This window comes from Olea europaea, unplaced genomic scaffold (genome assembly GCF_002742605.1).
Source record: "Olea europaea var. sylvestris unplaced genomic scaffold, O_europaea_v1 scaffold2397, whole genome shotgun sequence".
NCBI lineage: Eukaryota > Viridiplantae > Streptophyta > Magnoliopsida > Lamiales > Oleaceae > Olea > Olea europaea.
In genome coordinates this window covers 53,329-75,422 of record NW_019242129.1, presented here as the reverse complement: position 1 = coordinate 75,422, position 22,094 = coordinate 53,329, and the positions used below count along the sequence as shown (strand labels likewise).

The 22,094-nt window shown below is 33.3% G+C and overlaps 2 protein-coding genes across 2 annotated transcripts; one reads left to right on the top strand and one right to left on the bottom strand.

Moving 5' to 3' along the window:
• The first annotated feature begins 9,617 nt into the window (after positions 1 to 9,617).
• Positions 9,618 to 12,548, top strand: LOC111381927 (probable LRR receptor-like serine/threonine-protein kinase At1g14390). Its single transcript, XM_023005777.1, has 6 exons — positions 9,618 to 10,945; positions 11,046 to 11,176; positions 11,258 to 11,501; positions 11,691 to 11,875; positions 11,962 to 12,087; positions 12,234 to 12,548. The coding sequence occupies exons 1-6, from the start codon at positions 9,700 to 9,702 to the stop codon at positions 12,468 to 12,470; spliced, it is 2,169 nt and encodes a 722-aa protein (XP_022861545.1). The 5' UTR covers positions 9,618 to 9,699; the 3' UTR covers positions 12,471 to 12,548.
• Positions 12,549 to 17,968: 5,420 nt separating this feature from the next.
• On the bottom strand, positions 17,969 to 21,411 carry LOC111381928 (probable WRKY transcription factor 61). Its single transcript, XM_023005779.1, has 5 exons — positions 21,278 to 21,411; positions 20,875 to 20,958; positions 19,376 to 19,939; positions 19,060 to 19,173; positions 17,969 to 18,861 (listed from the first exon to the last, which is right to left on the bottom strand). Exons 1-5 carry the CDS (start codon positions 21,326 to 21,328, stop codon positions 18,067 to 18,069), a joined length of 1,608 nt encoding a protein of 535 aa, XP_022861547.1. The 5' UTR covers positions 21,329 to 21,411; the 3' UTR covers positions 17,969 to 18,066.
• Positions 21,412 to 22,094: the final 683 nt, after the last annotated feature.

Here is a 22,094-nt window from a genome sequence, read left to right as displayed (position 1 = left end):
CCAACACAACTTTAGGAAAAAGTTAAATTCATAGGATCCAAAACACCCACTTCCTACATACATATAAGAAGGTACTTTCTCAAAAAAATTTAGAGGTTGCTATTGAGGGATGTTCAATCAGAAGCACAAGAAGAGTACAAGAATGAGGCGTTCTTGGTGATCCACAAGAGATAGATAATTTTAGAAGATCAAGTTTGAGTGAAGCTCGTTCCAGCGGGTCTTGGAGATTGCAAGAAGTAGATCAATGAGTCTAGTGTAATTTTTTTGGGCTGGATAGTACTATAAGTTTATCATTGTCTGCAGTGGAAGTTACTGACTTAGTCTTGCAATTTTTACCCAATATTGTTTTCTCCGTCAACAATTCTTGAGTTATTTACTGCTTTATTATATTTGTAGCAATTCAACGTAGGATAATTTAACTTATTTGATTAACCATCTAGAAACAATTAAAAAATGACTTGTTGCTTTTAATTGTATAAATTCACACGTTGGGTTAAAATAAATTGGCTAAATAGATTCTTCAAGTCGAACTAATTAACAACTTTCAAGTGGTATAATAACTTTTCAAATTTAACAATACAACTATGTCCTTCATAGTTTGTTCCTCTTCTTATAATAATTTACATAAGCAAAACGTCACTTTGAAATAAATAATTTCATAATTACTCAACGATCTTGGTATAACAATTCAAATGACTTAATAATCATGTCTAATGGATTTTATATTACTACAAAAAAAAATACTAAATTTATCGTAAACATACGTGATTCATGTCACCATGATCGTGGGACAATCCCTTATGTTCAATACAGATCAGGAAATCTTACATAAGGGTCTATTTAAATTGTCTCGTGGTCCAAAATTATATGGACCCATTGAACTGTGGATTTTCCATTTTAAACTAACACTTGTGGCATTTACTTTTTTTGTACAAGTCGTGTTAACTAAGAAAAATTCAATATTCTGGACATTAATCTGGATTGTATCATCTCATTTATTTACCAATAAGTATTTATGAGCTCTCTTTATGTCTATTTTCTGATTCACAAGATTAATATATTAAGAGATTAACCCCAGTATTAGGTCAAGAAAAACCAATATGAAAAAAGCTAGTGTTGAGAAAACTATAATTCTACCACAAAAGGCAACAAAATTACAGAAAGAAAATAGGCACAAGAACACACAATTCACAGAAGTTCACTTCAATATGAAACAATATCATCTTTCGTCGTTATAGTAATTCATTACGATGAAAACAAGTTTACAAAAGAAAATTATAAACCCTATATTCTCCAACATCTCTTTTTCATGATGATACAGAATCCTAATGACGTCCTCTATTTGACGATTTACGTATTGGCTCTGCATAACAATAATAATTAGACACCACAACATGACACCTATAGAAGATCTGAAAAAGAAAACAAAAAAATGAATATTTGTCATCCATTAAGTTAAAACTCGTTTTTTCTCAAATTCATTTTTTATCACATATTTATACAATAAAATATTTTGCACATAAATTCAAAACTTTTTCTTTATTTTTAATCTAACATTTTTCAAAATAATCACTATTTCATAACTCATTTTCCTCAAAAAAATAAAATAAAATAAAATAAAAAATATGAGGCTTTCGTTTTTCAATGGATTTCGAACACGGGGCTTACTCTGCTTTGCTTGAAATGATGAAGGGTACTACACTTCAGGACTTGTGAGTAGTCTTTCCTCTAGGGTTTTGTTTGACTTTTAAATAATTTTTTATATTCAAAAATATTGTCAGTAACCCTTTTTTTTATGTTAAAAAATAACTTTTCACGAAATGAGAAAATTAATTAATTAATTTCAAACTTACGTCTTAATTAACTTACAAATAAGAATCTAATGAAAAAGTAAACATTTTAAATTTAGACAAACAAGGAGTATATAATATATTCTGTTCTTCATTAGTTAACAAAACGTGGATCCCATAAATTCGTATTTAATTGATGATAGAAGGATGTGTCCATGTATGATGTAACATTCAACATCCCCGGGTCGGGCAATAATAGTTAATAATCATTTTACCATATTATTTTTTCTACCGTGCTCATTTTCAACAACACATTTTTTATTAAAATAACATTACACATTTCGAAATATTTTTTAAATACATATTTTAACATCAATCACTATTCCATAATACACATTTCGAAATTTAAAGGGCACAAATAGGCCCTAAATATTTCTTAGCTACTCCATTTTATTTTGATAGCAATTTTATTCATTAAAGGCCTGTTTGAGCCCCATTACCTCCTAATAATGCTTTTTCGAACAGTAGATTGATGGATAATGTGGTTAAAAAATAAGATTTTTTTTTGAATTTATGTGTAATTATTTTATTAAAAAATGTATGATTGAAAAGAAGAGAGAAAAATATAATTTAAAAATAATGGAAATCAAATAAAGATCAACCATGCTACAGTGTTAGAATACTTGATATAATAGTTGACATAAAGTTACATGATACTTTATCGTTGGATTGTTTTGTTGTAATGTGACTCAAATTTTAATGGATATTGGAGTCCTAATTGAAGTGGTCTTGAAGAGATCAAAATTATGGATCGAGAAGAAAAATCATCTCATTTTCGCTAGCATGCCGCTAGTTTGACGCTCAAGCGACGCTACAAATTTTCAAAAGAAAGTTCTTGCCCACCTGACGCTAGAGCGACGAGGCTGTTGCCCACCTATCACTTGTTTGTCGCTTGAGTGACAGGGTTTCTCAAGTTTCGCATTTTAATGCATTTTGGATTCTTATTCAACTACAACTTGATTTCTAGGGTTCTATATATCTAAGCCATGACATATATTGTTCCCATAACATTCACACAACATCTTGAGAGTTTTAAGAACTTGTTGTAAACACAATTACTATTAATTATACTGAATTTTTCATTCTCTGCCCGTAGTTTTTTCTTGTCTTGGGTTTCCACATAAATCCTGGTATCCATAATTTTGTTATTATTTATTTCATTATTGTCATAATCTTTCAATCAAATTCATAACAAGTGGTACAAAGTGAGGGTTGACTATTTCACATGGCAACGATGAAGTATAATATTCTATTATTGGATCGAAACACGATATTTACTTTATGGCAAGTGAAGATGTAAACAATTCTCGTAGAGATGGATTTGGAGGAAGCCTTATTAGGTTTTGATAAAATGCATTCAACTTGGACGCAAGATGAAAAATGGTGTAGAGATTGAAAAGTCCAATCCCATATTTATCTACATCTATCAAATCAAGTTCTTTAGGATGTTCTCAAGAAGAAAAGTGCCTCTACATTTTGATTGAAGTTATAGCAACTTTGTATGACAAAGAGTTTGACCGGTAAGTTACACTTGAAACCATGCTTGTATTCTCACTAAATGTCCGAAAGTGCATCATTTGATGATTACTTAACTATGTTCAAAGAAATTGTGACTGATTTGGAGACATTGAAGGTTAAGTATGATGAGGATGACCTGACATTGATGTTGTTTTGATTACTGCAGTTATCATATGTGACTTTTAAATATACTATTATCTATAGTCAGAATACTCTCCCGTGGAAGAGGTCTGTGATGTTTTACTGTCTAAGGAGAATATGATGCATCTTGTTGGAGGACTGGGAGTCCGGAGTCAGGCTGAAGTCCTAGTTGTTTGTGAGAGAAATCAGGATAGGAATCTTGGTAGAAATGTAAGGGGCGAATCGAAATAGATATACAGAAAAGGTGTGTCATTACTGTAAGAAGAATGGACATATGAGGGCTGATTACCATTATTTGAAAAATAGGAATAAGGCTACTAGTGCTACTAAAAGAGGAAAACAACCGGTTAACATAGTGGATGCTAATTTTGTGGGAGATCGAAAAAATGAAGTATAGGTTCTTGTGATTTTTGACATGAATTTCAAACCTTCTTAGTAATGGGTTTTTTTACTTGTTTTGTACTTTCCATATATATCCCAACAAGGACTGTGGTTTACAATATATGGAGGAGTTTCGAGAGGTGTGGTGATTATGGAAACAATGCACCTTACAAAATAGTCGGAATTGATACGGTCAGAATCAAAATATTTGATAGTGTTATTAGAACACTTACAGACGTCAGGCATGTACCAGAACTGAAGTGAAATCTCATATCTTTGTGTACACTTGACTTAAAATGGTCATAAATACACTGATGAAGGTAGAGTTTTAAAGGTGAGTTGGGGCATTTTTGTTGTCATGAAGGGACATAGAAGCTCTACACAGTTGTATATTTTGCAAGATTCCACAATTAGTGGAGATACAGTAGTCTCTACTTCTTCTTTAACTGATGAGGAAGCTATAAAACTATAGCATATGCGACTTGAGTATATGAATGAGAATGGCATGGCAAAATTAAGTAGGAGAGGACTTCTTAATAGGCTTAAGACTAGTCAGATAAAGTTCTGTGAGCATTGTATCTTTGGAAAAAATAAAATGGTCAGATTTACTAAAGGAAGACACAATACGAAGAAGCACTTGAATATATCCATTCAAATCTTTGGGGACCGTCCAGGGTACCTTCAAGAGGAGGTTCTTATTATCTGTTAAAAATGATTGATGATTTTTTCAAGAAAGTTTAGGTATTCTTCTTGAAACAGAAAAATGATGCATTAAGGACCTTCAAGGAATGGAAAACAATTATAGAAAAGCATACTAGAAAGTAGATTAAGCGTCTACGTACAGATAATGGATTGGAGTTTTGTTCAAATGAATTCAATAGTTTCTACAGGGTTAAAGGCATCTTCAAACACTTGACAGTGCCTGTAACTCCTCAACAGAATGGTGTAGTAGAACAGATGATTAGAACTTTGATGGAAAAGGTTTGTTATATTCTTTCAAATTCTGGGTTGTCTTAGATTTTTTAGACTGAAGCTGTTGCTACAGCTTGTTCTCTAACTAATCGCTCACCCTGAACTACCATTGAGAAAGAAACACCAGAAGAGATATGGTGTGAAAAATCTTCTTGTTATATTGATTTGAAGAATTTTGGGTGTCCTGCTTATGCTCATGTGATAATGGAAAGTTGGATCCTAGGTCTAAAAAGTGTGTCTTTCTTGGATGACTACTCATGGTTTCAACATAAATAATTGTGATAGTTGTGTACTTCAAAGAGGAAGATGGTGGATCGATCATATATTTGCTGTTATATGTTGATGATGTGCTCATTACAGCCAAGGATAAAGCAGATGTCAGAAATGTGAAATCTCAACTTAGTAAGAAATTTGAGATGAAGGGTTTGTATGCAGCAAAGAATGTTTTTGGTAGGAAAATCTTGAGGAATAGAAAGGCTGATAGATTATATTTGAGTTAGAAATAGTATATTGAGAATGTGCTTCAAAGGTTCAATATACTGAATGCTAAGACTATCGGTACTCCAATGAATGTCCACTTCAAATTGTCATTTGGATTATGTCCTCAATCAGATGAAGACATTCATTATATGTCTTGGGTTCCTTATTCCAATGCGTTGGTTCACTAATTTATACTATAATTTGTATAAGACCAAATTTGGCATATGCAATCAGTGCAATTAGTTAGTACATGACAAATCCTGGCAAGGAATATTGAAAAGCAATACAATGGATATTCATATACTTGAACGGCTCAACTAATGCTTGCTTGCATATTGATAGAAATACAGCTGGAATTATTAGGTACGTGGATTCAGATTATGCAGAAGATCTTGATAAAAGGAGATAACTTATAGGGTATGTGTTTGCTCTTGGAGGATGTACTGTTAGCTGGAAAGCTACCTTGTAAAATATTGTAGCTTTGTCTACAATAGAGGTAGGATACATGGCCATTATAGAGGTATATAAAGAGGCTATGTGGTTAAAGGATTTGATTAGTGAAATCAGTGAAGACTTACAGATTTCTACAGAGTGTTATCTTTCTAACTAAGGATCAAATGTTTCATGAGAAAACTAAGCACATTAATGTGAGGTATCATTTTATGCGTAAAGTGATTGCTTGTGGTGATATTGTAGTGAGCAAGGTTGATACCAAGGATAATCCTGCTAATATGATGATAAAACCAATTCCCATTACTAACTTATTATCAATTTAATTTAAGGATTTAAATATATAAGCCACAACTTGTACTATTCCGATAACATTCACACAACGTTTTGAGAGCTTTATATTTTAGTTGGTAGCATTGAGATCTTATTGTAAATACAACTGCTATTGATTATATTGGAGTTTTTCCTCCTCTGCCTGTAGTTTTTTCTCATCTTGGGTTCCATGTAAATCTTTGTGTTCCTAATTTTTATTTTTGTTTATTTCATTATTGTCATAATCGTCGGACCAAATTCATAACATGCTTAAAACACAATGATCTTTTTCATCAAATCACTTTCGGTCATCTAGGATTCCGGCACTACTTTTGACAATTATCTTCTAGCAAAGTAGCATTATTCCAAAAAGATTATAGCAAGTTCATTATAAAACTAGTCAATATAACAAATAAAATTTTAAATTATAGATTATAATGTTTATTATAACTTGTAATGATTGAACAGGCACACGTAATGACTGATTGGCAAAGCAAAGATGGGAGACTGACCAAAACAAGTTGGTCATGCGACACTTAATCCAACGTTAGATTAGCTCATGCACGAGAGACATAAGCGAACTCTATGTAATCCGAAACATTAAACTTCCAAGTAGATTTTGTACCATAGTCATATGAATATTAATTTGTCCTAACAAATAATTTGAAGTACAACCCAGGGGCGGACCCACAGTGGGTCCTAGTGGGTCACATGACCCACCAACTTCCAAAAATTGAATTTTATTTATTTATTTTTCGGCCTTTAGCTATTTTTGCCCTTTGCAACAAAACACCGAAGAAGATTCATAGTGTCAGTGTCCATATTGAAAAATCAAAACCCATCCCTAGTTCCCTTCCCTTGGAAAATCAAAACCCATTCTATTCAATTTTGGCTTTCTTCTTCTTCTTTCTAATGTTGATATTGATTAACGCTATTCCACCGATATAGCCTACTATAAATGTGTTTAGTTGTGTGTATTGTGTATCTATCACGTGCAAAGAAAGTGAGAGAAACTGAGAGTGGAAAGAGAGGGTGAAACTGTGAAGGAAGAAGGATGAGAGTGTGTGTGTGTGTGTGTGTGTGTGTGAGAGAGAGAGTGGTGAGTGGTGTGGATAGACTAGAAAGTCCCGGATGCCACAGTGTGTTTGGAATGAGAAACTTTCATTTGGTCTTTGGGTGAATAAAATAATAAAATATTAAATAGTGGTACATTTCATTTAATTAAATTTTATTTTTCATTTCTAAATTCAACAATGATGATCTGGAGTAATCGGATGGAAATGTTTTGGTTATCCATATATATCAGTGACATTTTTTTAGACATTTTGTTTTTATTTTTCAAACATCCTATTAAACCATTCTATAGCATGTCTGCATATGAATTTTTTTTTTTAATTTTTTTTTACAACTTTTTTGCAATTTTGATTGTGTTAGGGACGGATCGATAGGACTACAAACCAGACTAATATGTAACAAACCGAGCTAACATGTATTTTTTTTTTTTTTTCGAATTTCGTAATTATTAATTGTAACATGCAATAACTTGAAGTCCGATTAATTTTATTAATTTTTTTTTAAAATTGTCATTAATCGATATTGTTTCTTAAGTTTACAAAAATGATAGGGTCTATTTGGAAGGATTTTTCAAAAGCTAAAAAACCTTTTCTGAGATTTTTTTTTTTTTTTGAAAATGTTTGAATAATTTTGTAAAAGTATTTTGCTAACTATAAACAGATTTTAAAAGATAAACCTAAAAATAAAAAACAAAACTAAAAAAAAAAAAAAAAAAAAAAAAAAATTGTCCTGAAAACCATTAAGTGAGCTGGGGAAGGGACTGGGCTACAGCCCAACCCCCTATATCTGCTCTTGGATTGTGCCCCACTAATTCGAAATTTCTGCATCCGCCACTAGTACGACCGGTATAAAATGTGAGAGAAACTGACATTTGAATTCCATGCGAGGAAATTTTAAGTCCTTGTCAACGGTGGTGCCTTTCACACACCGAAGATAGAAAAGCAATATCATAAACCCTTAATTAGCAAAAGTGTAACACTAAAACACAACATATATGTCCAGTTATATGGTACTTTTTTTTAATCCCAGAATATTGTAAGCAAACTCGGGAATCATGTATGCATTCAAGAATAAGTTCTAATTTTATTTTATTTTATTTTCACGTTCAAGAACGAGTTATAATCTCATTCTACACTGGTGACAAAATAAATCCATTAAAATACAGGCTCCATTGCAGGAATATTTTTTTATTCTCGAGGAGAATATTTTGTCTTGATCTTCCCTCTTAAATAACAAGAAGTCAGAAAACTTGTTCTCAAGCTAAAGGCCAAAAAGAGTGAGGTAGTTAAGTAATTAAGTTTCTTGAATCCCTCATATTCCCACATTTCCCATGTTACAACATGCATAATTAATTTTGGTCACCAATTCACTTCTTAAATTTATGGCTCTTATTAAGGTGTTATCTCTAATAGGTGGGACTAGATCTACACTATTCCCTACATTTATTTTTCATGCTATTTATTAATAGTGAGATCTCCTACTTTATTGTATAGTACGTCGCATTAGATAGCTAGTACTTGTTTAACAAGTGATTGTATTTGTAGCACGTCCTTATTTCCTATTCTTATACCAAATGTGTCTTTAAAACACTTGTGTAATTCAGAGCCTAGTTGATGTCGAAATAAAAATCACTTATAAATATCAATCTGCCTTCTAAGATGCCATATAACTATAGGTATAAAGTGGAACAATCAACCCAATTATGAGCCTGAGCTAAAAACACTTCGGCCAGGATATAAGGTTTAGGGTTTAGGATGCACTCTAATATTCGAATTCAATTTTAATTAATTCTAAGTTATTTATTATTTTCCAAAGAAAATAATATTCTACTACTGACTCAGCACAGATTGTACTCCTTGCAGCATAGGACCAGGGAACAGTTTGCTTCTTTTGTGCTTAGGCAAATAGAGACAGCTCCAACTGAGAGCAGGATGGCTTACCTTGTATAGAAAAGTTCAGTTTTAGATCTCTGAATCTCGCAACCCCACATTTTAATTTTCTTCTAATTTTCGTAGAACATTTTTCCACGCACAACTGGCTTCCATATCGTCTCGTTTGGTTACGTGGACGCTACAATATTGGACAGTATTAAAGAATGAAGGAATAGTGCAACGTGAAGCGAGCAATAATAAACTAGTTGATTCAAAGTAACGAATATTGAGATAGGGTTAATGAAAAAGTTGGAAACTTTTTATCAAATTTAACTTATTCATCATCAAAAGCTGCTTAATACAATGCTAGATGATATCTTATTATCTTATATAGGAACTGATGCACAAATAATTAAATAACTTAGATAAGGTAAAAAGTAAAATGAAAGACTTATTTGGGCTAAATAAACAACGCAATAAAAGTTGACAGGAAGTAATAGAAGCTAGGCTATATTCTTGCTCCATAATCCCGTGGCTAATTATGGAGCAACAAAAGCTCCGGATCATTTCAAGCTCACTTTTCCTTATGAATCCAATCAAGGTCTGTAAACTGTGAAGTTGCCATTTCAGTTTCATTTTTCTATAGAGGAATGGAAAATTCATGGATTCACTTCACTTTCTTAGTTTCTGCTGTACTCTTTTTCCATTTTTATACACCAGTTTCCAATGCACAACTAGCACCAGCAGAAAACAGAATCCTTTTTCAAGTTCAACAGTTTCTAGAATTTCCACCAGTTCTTCAAAATTGGAATAATTGGACTAGCTTTTGTTATCTCCCTCACACCCCTTTTCTTGTAATTGTCTGTTCAAACAATCACATTACTGAATTAACCATTGTAGGAAACAAAAGTTCTTCGTCCCAGATTCCAAAACTTTCTCCCGGGAACTTTGCAGTTTCTCAGCAAACTCTTTCAGCTAAATTTTCAATAGACTCATTCTTCACTGTCCTGACAAAGCTTTCAAATCTACAGAAGTTATCTCTAGTGTCATTAGGGTTATGGGGTCCCTTGTCAAATAAAATTAACCGGTTTCGATCACTTTCAGTTTTAAATATTAGCTCTAATTTCATCTATGGTAGCATTACTCCATCAATTGCCACTTTACAAAATCTAAGATGTCTTGTCTTGAGTAATAATTTGCTGAATGGAAGTGTTCCTGATCTCAAAGGATTAAAAGTACTTGAAGAACTGGATTTGAGTAACAATCACCTGGGGCCAGAATTTCCATCCTTAGCCAACAGTCTTATAAGTATCGCCTTAGGGAACAATTCTTTGAGATCTGAAATTCCTCAAGATTTCAATGCGTTTAATAAGCTTCAAGTACTCGATCTTTCTTCATGTAAACTTATTGGACAGATTCCGTCTTTCTTGTTTTCTCTACCATCAATTATGTTTATCAATCTGGCAAAAAATAAGTTCAGTGGAGCACTTTCAACAAATATATCTTGCAATAGGAATCCTACTTTTATAGACATTTCCTATAACCTTTTGATTGGGAACTTACCTTCTTGCCTTGGGTCAAATGCGGAAAAAAAGACGGTCATTAGTACATGGAATTGTCTGTCGAATACAATGACAAAGTATCAGCGCCCTTATACGTTCTGCCATGATGAAACATTAGCTGTTCAGCCACCTGCAAGAAACCGGAAGAGTTCCACCCTGAAGCCTGGCATTTTTCTTGGAATAATTGGGGGCATTATCGCAATCTTAGGTGTATTCGGGTTCTTGCTCCTGGCCTTCTTCAGGAAATTACAGCGAAACAGAGCCAATAATTTCAAATGTGACAGCTTCGTTATCGAGAAAACTTCTGTACGCGGCTCTCCAATTGGAAATGGAAGCAAGTCTCTGGATCCTTTTTTTTCCTTTTCAACTTCTTGAATGCTCTAACCTGATACATATTTAATCAAGTAAATGATTCCAGTAAAAATGCATTTTAGGGCACTTGCCACAGCCAATGCGTTTTACATCACTTGGGTTGCCACCGTATCATGTTTTCACACAGGAGGAAATGGAAGATGCAACAAATAATTTTGATCCATCTAATCTGGTGGGAGGACCCCAGGATCAGGTAAGAAATCCTGTATTTTGTGTGTGTGTGTTTTGATTGATTACGAAAACTTCAAAGTTATTCCGCCATGAATTTTGACAGGTCTATAAAGGTCGGCTTAGAGATGGTTCAGTGGTTCTAGTGAAATGTCTAAAACTAAAACAAAAACATTCACCTCAAGCTCTGCAACAGAAAATGGAAGTAATATCCAAGCTTAGGCATCGACATTTGGTCAGTGTTCTTGGACACTGCATTGTCACATACCAGGACCACCCTAACACAGCTACCACAGTCTTTGTTGTTCTTGAGAACATTGCCAAAGGGTCTTTAAGAGATCTTCTTAGTGGTAAAAGCACTTGCTTCCTTAACTGTCATTTTCTAAAATCGGGTATTCCAGTAGGAATTGAACTTAGGAATTAACAGAGTTAGGCATGTTAGACCAGCCGGGCTTCTCACTTTGTTTCGATAAGCCTCTGATCTTGAAAGACTGGTTCCTGAATCAATAATCGGACATTAACTATTTTTCAATTGGCAGATTGGAGAAAAAGGGAAGTTTTGAAATGGCCACAGAGAATGGCTATTACCATGGGAATTGCAAGGGGCATCCAGTACCTGCACACTGGAGGAGTCCAAGGAAATGACCTGAAAACAGAGAACATACGGTTGGATGAGAGCCTCGCTGCAAAAATAAGCAGCTATAATTTGGCGCTGCTGTCTAAGGTAAAATTAATTTTAAGTTGAAGAATTAAAAGTTACTAATGCTTAAGCAGAGTGATTACGCTGTTTCATATGCTCGAAATTCGCAGGGTGGTACAGAAGGCCCTGAAAATCCAAAGACGGATGATATTTATCGTCTGGGAGTTATTCTGACTGAAGTTATCACTGGTAGACCTATAAATTCACAGAGTGAACTAGACGACATGAAGTTTCAGGTAATGATAACAGTTCACCATGATCTAATGCCGCATACCAACCATACATTTCGTCTATAATTGTTATTGTTTTAGTCTTTCAATTCTCACATAGCTGGAGTTGTTATAGTTCCCTATAATCTAAAATCAATCCAATGGTGTCACAGTTCGAAAGGAGATTATCAGCAACACCAACAGAACTGCGAGGACTAATAGATCCCTCCATACGGGGAACTTTTGCATACGAATCACTAAAAACCGTAGTACAAATCACCATGAACTGCCTTTGTAAAGATTCGAGCAAGCGCCCAACAGTGGAAGATGTTCTTTGGCATATGCAATATTCAGTTCAAGTTCAAGAAGGATGGACCGGCAGTGGAAACCTCAGTGGAAATATTAGTTGAAACCTTGAAAACTCTCAGTAGTTTTTGTTAAATCTGTTTCATATCAATTCCAGTCTCCGTGTATCACATAATTTTTGAATTAGCCTGAAATCAAGATAATTTCCAGTAACTTCGACCTATGAATGCATGCAATTTATGAAACGAACATCATATACATTATACACTATAGAAAACAGAACCTTAAGAAACTGAAACAGAACCAAAGGATAAAACAGACTACAAACCGGATGAAGAAACCGAAATCGTAACTTTCAAACAAAAAAAGGAATGACAACACTAGGAGTGTCTCTTATGCTACTATCAAGAAAAAAAAAAAAAACTGAACTTCAAATGTGTAGTAACTTCAAGCTGAGTCTCGGGTTAAGACTCATCCAGAAGACCAATGAGTTACTGTTTTTGAGATGTAAACATTGCTTCAAATATTCTTGGTATTTTTTTTAATTCTAGAAGCACGCAACTACTGTAAGCTACCAGAAAAATGATTATACAGTCACTAGCACAAAATACAGAACTTCTATGTATATGTATACATTTGATTTTAACTACCACGTACTGCATTATATGCATATTCCTATCATAACATTCAACATTTTGGATGCTGCACATTTATACCAATTGAATGAAAGCTAAGATCTGTTTCCATCTTTCATTCAAGTTTCACATTATCAATATTATGGATCCAATTGTTCGCTCAATTTGCTTGTACAAAAACTGCAGCCTCTCAACATATATATTTCTTTAGATTCTTGAAAGTACAAAAAAATCAACATATATATTTACCCATTAGTCATTAATCAAACAACGTATACCACCCTAGTAAATTCTCCACACATAACACACTAAAACAATGAATACAAATTGTTTATGTGGAATAATTTTTTATTCAAATGAAATAAAAATCAATTGGTGAAAACACTTAAAATAGTTGAGGAAGTCAATTAGAATGGTCTCTCATTTTACCCTTTTATCTGAACTCGACATCCAACAAATATCATACTTTCTTTATATTCACCTAATATGCATCGAATATATCAATTAAAATTATTATAGATACGCATTATGTCACCCCCCCATTTACCTTCTATGTATATTAACAATCATTGAATAAACAATTGAAAGAAAACTCTAAAATTATTCATATTTTGTTCCAAAAGAAAATTTGAATAAATTTAATTTACTATTAAATCAAGTGGAATGAATCTGTCAAATGTACATTGATTATAACTAAATAATTGACAAAATTATTCATGATAATATTGTTCAAATAATTAAATAAATCAAATATATATTGAAAACTGAAAAGATAATCAATTTGTCAAATACAGTTAAATAAATTAAATATATATTGAAAAACGAAAAAGTAAGTTAATGAATATGTCAAATGTATATTCATCAAAACTAAATAGTTCATAAAATAATTAATAATAATATTGCTAAAATAATTCAAATTATTAATAAATTAAATATATATTGAAAAAGAAAAGATCAGGTATTATTGAAATAATTAAATATATATTGAAAAATGAAAAGTAAAGTATTGTTGAAATAATTTATTGACCCAAATCAGCGCTTGAGACATCTAAGAGGTATCATTTATTGATTTTTTATTTGTTGGATTGTTATCGGATTTATGGGGAATATTGTGTGAAATGTAAATTGGGTTATTTGTTTACCATTAATTCGTTTATTAAGTAGCTATCAATTTATTTATTGGGTTATAGGGAAATATCGTAGATCTACAGTAAAGTTAAAGTTCAAACTCAATTGAAAATGTTGCGTGCTCAAAATTATTATAATGTTTTGTTTCTTTAACTTCTGATTAAAATTGTGCTTTAACCAACTTATTAGATGTAATCTTTTTCTGATTAAAATGTGCTTTGAATCTTTAGAACTTCTTGCCCCAGATGTAATAATGTTCAGCCATTACAAATTATGTCCTTGTGCAGTCCCAGATCTAGTATCTAGTTGTGAAGAGGAAGAAATCTGCTGCTTCTCAAAAGATGTCTAATGGGGTAAATGGAACAAATGGACATAATGGAAATGGAGCAAGGGTATAAAAAAGTTGGGTTGTCAATTTGCTCGTGTCTTTGATATTTTTGTGCTGCTGTATCTCTCTGTACTTTAATATTGATGGCGATGATGTTAAGTTGCTTGTACTGGGGAGAGTTTTGAGATGATGCCAGTTTTCCCCCTTTTTCATTTCTGTTGGAACATTTATATATATTTGTTGTTTCTTTGTTATTACATCCATATTTTATCAGTGACTATCCCTGTATGTATATTTCTGTTTGTCATAAATAGAACAAAAAATGACTAATTCAAACAATCCCTCAAATTCAAGCAATTCGTAAAAGTTGTGATTTTGTTGTTCGAATTTCATGATGATAATACCATGGAGCTTAGATATCAATGGTTGTTCGAGAGATTGAATTGGATGCCGTGTTTTAACGATTTTTGCACAGTTAAAGATCGTTTGGTTGATTCTAGATTTAAACTGGGTATTCTTGTTATGAAATTTATGTTGAAGGCAGGGCTATAGTTGGATGTAGTTACTGATTTGCAGTGTGGAGTAAAACATCTAGATTTTTATTTGTAAACCTTGTTTGGTAGATTTTCATTAAAAGCTATTCAGTGATTGTTTATCATTTGAGCTGTCTTTGACAGGCACTTACCTCTTCTTTGTAGTGTAGGTAAGTCATGGTTAAGCACAACACCCCTCTCAAACTCACTAAAAATAAATGAATAGTAACATTGCTTGATTGCTCATCATAAGTTTCTCTCTTTCTGTTATCAGCCTGCAGGGGAGAATTATGCTCATCCAAATATATGTTTCTTCCACGTGTTTTTCAACGTCATTTATTATCTTCTTTTGTGATGTTATTTCTATATGCAAATTTTACTAGTGGATAACATTAAATTCTTTCATTTGGCAGGCTGCAGCTTTGGCATTTTACATACTTTCAGCTCTACTTTTTGATAGCTTTGTCATTATTTTTGTTTTTACCGTGCTTCTAGCTGCTCTTGATTTTTGGGTAGTCAAGAATGTGAGTGGACACATCTTGACAGGATTACGATGGTGAAATGAAATAAACAAAGAGGGTGAGAGTGTGTGGAAATTTGAATGTCTTGATGAGGAGGTGGGTAATCATGTTTCCCACAACCTTAGTTTGCGTATTTAATTTTGGTGATGCCTTCTATATATTTGAATGTTGTAGATATTTTCAGTCTCTGCATCATGAATTTAGATGTTGCTTATTTGACTTGTTCTGACTTATATTTTACCCAATTTCCTGCTCTCCCCTGCTCAGTCATTGGCTTGGATTAATCAGAAGGATTCTTGGCTGTTCTAATAAGATATCTTCTGATTTACAGGTCCTTGGTATCGTCAAGAAGGGAAGAAGGGAGCAGGGTAAAAAAATGGTTGGACAGCAACAATAAGAATAGTAGTTATGGGAGGGCAGTTTTAATGGATAAGCAAGTGAATAATATAGCTAAAGATTGTGGCTCTTTTGCCTGTATAACTTCATCAGATCCGCATGAGGATGTATATCTCTTCCATTAGTTCATGATATTGCAGCCATCATTCGGTCACATTGTCCAATGTGTACGGTTTTTATTTTAAATTTAAAATCAACCATACTTAGTGAATGGTTTTTATTTATATTTTGATGATATGTATTGGATTCAATGTTACAGTGATTAACATTACATATTTTAATTAATATATTGCCTTTTTGTATCTTTATATTATTTTGATTATCATTAAAAATTTTACTATGTAAAAATAATTTAATTTCTTTAATAATAGTTTGCAAACATGCTTTCCCTACGAAAAATTATTTGTAGGAAAACAGATTTAGCTTACAAAATAGTTTATACCATATTGCTACAAATTTCTAGTTGTTGGGAAAATGTGGATGTTTTAGCCTACAATGTAATTTGTAGGGACAAGCGAAATCACTTTGTGGGCAAAAGTAACTTTAGCAGACAAATTATTTTGTAGGGAGAAAACTTACACGACGAATCGTATTCGTCTTCAAAGGGTTTGTAGGGAAAAGCTTTAGTCCACAAATTTCAAAAATTTGTCTTCTTATACCTTTCCCCTCGATGTTTGCCCTACAAACGTGCTTACAAAAATTTTTTGTTTGCAAAGGTTTTTCCCCACAAATTTTTGTTCGCAAAGGTTTTTCCCGACAAATAAAATTTGTAGGGAAAAGGTAAAATTCTTGTAGTGGCAGTAAGGCTCATCTGGTCTCTTCCGTCTACCTATGAACATATGAAGTCAATCTTGATGTATAGGAAAGAAACTTTGAGCTTCGCAGAAGTAACAAACAACTTGATCTTAGAAGAAAGAAGATTAGGGGACAAAATATTCCATCTGACAATGCGACGCTTGTGACTAAAAAGGGAAAGAAGGGCAACTCCGTGAAGAAGAAATAACTTGTTGGAACTATGGTCAGACTGGCCACGTGACGAGAAATTGTCCAAAAGGTGGAACAGGGTCGACTAACTGCTTGGGGTCAAACAATGCATCTCTCTTAGTAGAGGAGGATATAGATGTGGTGCTGTAAAGTAAGATGAAAACATCCTCAAGACATGTAGCCAATTGCCATGATAGAGGATGTGTTCTTACTGGCGCGGGTCAGCATATCTGCACATAGCATTGATTGACATTTGATGAAAGGTGTGTAGGTATGTGGTGGTGTTGTAATGTCGATGGCTGATGAGCTCTCTGGGAAAGTCAATGGGAGAGTTGCATTATAACTATTAGCAGGGTTGTTTAGACATGTAGCTGACAAAATGCTCGGAGTTCGCGAATAATTTTGAGTGGTTTATACTCATATGGTGGAGTGTGGGACCGTTAAAGTATGTAAAAGGCTTACCTATATTTTTCAAGTATTACGATTAAAAGTTGTAGAAGAGATGACAAGATTTTGACTCGTTTTCGGCAAGGTGGAGATTTTTGGGTAATAGCCCCAAAAGTCAAAAGCTAGAGGATTTTTATTGCAAATAATAAAATGTAGTTATTATATTGAAGACTTCTAATTAAAGTTGAGAGTAGAATTCTTGCAGAATTTAGTCTCCAATTTATAGCCGATTTTGGAGTCTTGCACATGAATGAATCATTGTTTTGTTAAAGGAATTTTGTTTGCATTTAAATTAAACTCTATTACTTGGTTATTAATCCTATGAATAGTGGATACATTTCATTATTTTGGGTGTGGCCAGAAAGTTGATCTGAGAGAAAAATATTGTGAGTCTTTCATCTTGAGACTTTTCATACAAAGAGTAGAAAAATAGGTGTGGCAAAGTCCGGGTTTATTTTTCTTTGTAATGCTTGGGAATTGGGTTGGTGAGTGAAATTTTATATGATTGTAACAATTTTTCATATAGTAAAAAGCTTTGACGGTCTTTATAATTTTTGCGTTATATTCTTTATTTTTTCATGTTTACTATTATTATCTTGAACAATAAAAAATTCTATGGGTAAATAGAAATAAAGGGAATTGACGTAAAATTCCCAACAAGTGACATGTAGATTTCCATCTCGAAAATGTTAACGGAGGAAATAATATCAAGTTCTTTTGTTGGAAAATCAATGGTTGATAAAGCTTGTTGTACATCCGATCTCATCCTTCATGGATTGTTGAGGAAAATATAGATGAAAATTCTGTCCAGAATTCCCTCCTGAGCCATGATTTTCTTGAACATTACCGCCTGAATTTCCAAGGAAAGATGTAATTGCTGCAGCTAATGCTGATTGAAATGTTGGATCACGGGCAATTGCCTTAGTTGCAGCAGCAATTTTATCTGTCACATGCACATGCATATTCTGTACTTCTGGAGAAGTTTGGACATTACTATGGATATAAGGTTGAGAATTATAAGATGCTCCCATATGGTTTCTGCTGTTGAACAATGCCCCTGATCGGGTATGAAATTCGTTATTCAAGGATGCTTTTAGGGTGTGGGAGTTGAAGGACGAAAATGATGGCGTTGATGAAAAGTTGAGACATGTGGACGTGGAGGGCCTATCAGAAAATAAGCTTGAAGATAATTTATTGTGAGAGGAAATATTAGGTGTGGTAAGGTCAAGAACAACTGTAGGGTGTGACTGGGAAGACGAGATGGAAGGTCGAGGAAAATAGGAAGGCTGGGATGTGGTTAAGTTATTAGTGGAATTGAAGTTCAATCCATGGAGATTAGTACTAGTGGAGGAGGTGGCTGAGAATCCAAGGCCTTGTTGCGAGATGGAGGAGCCGGACTTTAGCATGGCAGCAGCTGCAGAGGTTGCAGAAGCCATGGCCTTAGCTGATACTGAAAGTGGATGGTTGTGTGTTCCTTCATAGGTAGTGATCAAAACCGACATGTCTTCTGCGCATCTTTGCACCTAAAAAAAGAGAGAGCACTTATGATATTAGAACAGTAGTTTTGCTACTTTACATGTAGTTTGACAGATACTTTGATTGATGAAAAAAAGAGAAAAAGTAATGACAGAAATTGTTTTCAATATAACTTTTTTATTTGGTGGAGGGAAAAAAGCGTGGTATGCTTAAGATTTTGACAAATGCATATATATATAATCTACCTGTTTCCGTACTGGGCAAGACGATGATACTGTGCAGCGATAGTATGCCCGAGGGCAAGGATTCGCTTTTGCTATTTTTTGTCCATATTTTCTCCATTGGCATCCATCATTTATCTGCATAATGGAGTTCATAAATTCAGAATAGAAACAATATGATAAACTTAACTTTGTTGGCTCGAATATCAATAAGTATGTAAAGGCTTGAGGTAAAATCACGGTTAATATATATAAGGGTATTTTGATACGCTGAAACGACATGATTAAGAAAGAAAAGCGTGCGACAAAAATTTTCATAGATCAACTTTAGATGACTAACCGTTTGGGTGTCGCATGTGGCTCTTATAGAAACCCTAGGCTTCTTCAATGGGTTCTGCTGTAGAATTTCATCATCTCCACTTCTTTTTGTCTTTAGGCTTTTACTGGGTGTCCATGTACCATTTTGTTCATCTTCCTTGGAATCATCCAAACGATTCTCTGTACTTGGATTCTTCATGACATCAGAAGAACCTAAATGAAATTTGCAGTCCAACCCTAGTTCAAGTCCATCAAATTTATAGTGCTCCTCATGATTCTTCTCGATGTTATTCCTCCTCTCCTCCCTTTTTTCATCAACTGATGAAAATCTCCCGAGGCTAAGAGAAACGAGCTTGGATTCTTCTACCACTGGCAGATCCGGAAGTGATGCCCCCTGAAAAAATTCCGTTGGTGTTGGCGTATTCTTTTGTACTGTGGGCTCATCATCTTGTGGAGCAATACTATGGAAATGCTTTTTCAGAGAATGGTAATCTTTCAAGATTTGAGATAAAGTCAGTTTTAGTCTTTCATTGTCTTCTCTAACTGCATCCATTTTGGCTTTAGCTGATTCTAGATGATCCTCCTGCTGCCAAAAAACAAAAAAAGTGCGTGAATTTAACCAGTTATGTGCATAACAGAAGTTTAAGAAAACAATATTCTCACAAATTGAAAAGAAAATAACTAGGACAAGATATACACATGAATTGATTGAACTATTGCTTAAATATTTCTGCTCATCAGCATTTCGTTACTAGCAGCACTTATATCAAAGACCCTACTGAGAAAGTTCAACTAAAATAAAATAAAATCATCCCCAAAAATTTAAGGAAAAAAATTAAACAAAATAAGCACAATTTTTTGAGAAAGTAAAATTTTAATCCATTGATACCTCTAAACAATAAAACTCTGCCAAAACTTTTTTATGCATGGAAAACTTTGAGATGAAAAAGGTCAAAGTCAACATTAGGCCCTCTCAACCTATCCTTGAGTTTTAAAATGGTCTTCTATATATGATATGAAACCTGGCTCCTTACAAACTAATAAGAGATACTATAATTGCAAGCATTCTAAGAGGATGATTAAAAAAAATATATTTCAAATTGGTTATTTTGGATCTTTAATTACATTTTTCTTTTTGAACTAACAATAATAATAAGCTCCATACTGTTTAATAATATGACTTGAATATATCTACAAATAAGCAACAAAAATTATGGCTATAGGACCAAGTATTTGTGACTACTTCTACTAGATTTTGTGTTTTATGTGTGTGTACATATGTATTGACTTGTGATGTTCATATTTGTTATACACGACTTGACTAGATCTAGAAAATCAATAATCACGCAGAGAAATAGTGTTTAACAGATATACAGGGGTTGATATACAGATCAGATAAAGGTGGAGATCATAATTAGTACATATTAGTGTTGAAGTATTAAGAAACAATTATACAGTTTAATCAATGGGTTGATCCTTTTAAATTCATGAAATCTGAAAATAAATTACATTTATATTTACCTTCTTGTCACTTCCAAGATCATCTCCATTAGGCAAAGAAACATATGAACTGCTATCTTCCTCAGCATTTCTCACACCTACAACCTGAAATAAGATAATAATCATCTATTCATGAGGAAACAAAAATGGGAGCATAAATTACAACCTTATAGTTAATGGTTGATTATAAAAATAATTAATTTTATAATCTAAAATTATATATTGGATGAAAATCCCATTTATTGAGCAGTGTTTTGGTGATTAACTAATACTAAACGCAACGCTCTCAAAACCAGAAGCCTTTCAACAAATTCTCAGGCACAATTCTCCGCTTAACCACAACAAGCTAGCAAAACGTTAAGATGGGACTGCGATGGACAGAACAAGAAACTCAAACCAAAAAAAGAAAAAGAACCTAACTCACCTTCTTCCTTGCTATTAGCGTTCCTGCAGCATCACGAGTACAAAACGACATAGTTTTACTTTCTTCTATCTATAATCTTATACGAATTAGCCTTCGCTATTAATCCTTTGTAAGATCTTGATATTGAAAAAAATTTCTATATCTGTATGTATGTAAAGTACAACCATGTCTTTTATAACCACCATTATTTGACTTCTGACAAAAAAAATTAATATGAAGTCTAGCTTACCTTTGCATGTCACGTCCAAAAACGAAAATGTCAACCGTCAAAACCCCAATATACAATCCAAAAGGTTGTCAACTTAAAATTGAATAGTACTTTTTCTCATTAATTATTTATTGTATATAATTAATTATTAAACTAGGTACGAAAAATTCATGTTCACCGTTTAAAGACAGATAGAAGAGATTAAAATAAGTAACGTTTTTCAGCCAAATTAACGGTATAAGACCACCGGCTATCAGGTCAAAATTCATTAATTAGAAGCTAATTTTTTTTTTGACTAAATGGGTAACTGATAATGCCTCAAATTAATCTCTACGGATAATAGCTTTTGATTTATATATAGTTGAACTACCCTTGAAAGTAGATGAATCTTTTGGTGTTGAAATGGTAGAGATGCGGGACTCAATATCATGCTAAAGAGCATTGAAGTTCTATCATCTTCAAGCATAATATTGAGGATGCTCTCAATCTGAGACTAAATAATTCAATAAGAGATATTTAGATTCAATCCAACCTCTTGGTATTTGACATTAGTTCAGCTAATTAATGTCATGAAATCTTCGTGATTAGCCCCGTTTGGCCCCCATTAAT

Excerpts from the sequence above, each read along its gene's own strand:
- LOC111381927 (XM_023005777.1), top strand. The coding sequence starts at position 9,700 with ATGGAAAATTCATGGATTCACTTCACTTTCTTAGTTTCTGCTGTACTC. Across the intron at positions 11,502-11,690 it reads TTTAAGAGATCTTCTTAGTG|ATTGGAGAAAAAGGGAAGTT; the intron begins GTAAAAGCACTT and ends TTCAATTGGCAG. Across the intron at positions 12,088-12,233 it reads TAGACGACATGAAGTTTCAG|TTCGAAAGGAGATTATCAGC; the intron begins GTAATGATAACA and ends ATGGTGTCACAG.
- LOC111381928 (XM_023005779.1), bottom strand. The coding sequence starts at position 21,328 with ATGTCGTTTTGTACTCGTGATGCTGCAGGAACGCTAATAGCAAGGAAG. Across the intron at positions 19,940-20,874 it reads ATCTTGGAAGTGACAAGAAG|CAGGAGGATCATCTAGAATC; the intron begins GTAAATATAAAT and ends GTTTTTTGGCAG. Across the intron at positions 19,174-19,375 it reads CCACATGCGACACCCAAACG|ATAAATGATGGATGCCAATG; the intron begins GTTAGTCATCTA and ends TCCATTATGCAG.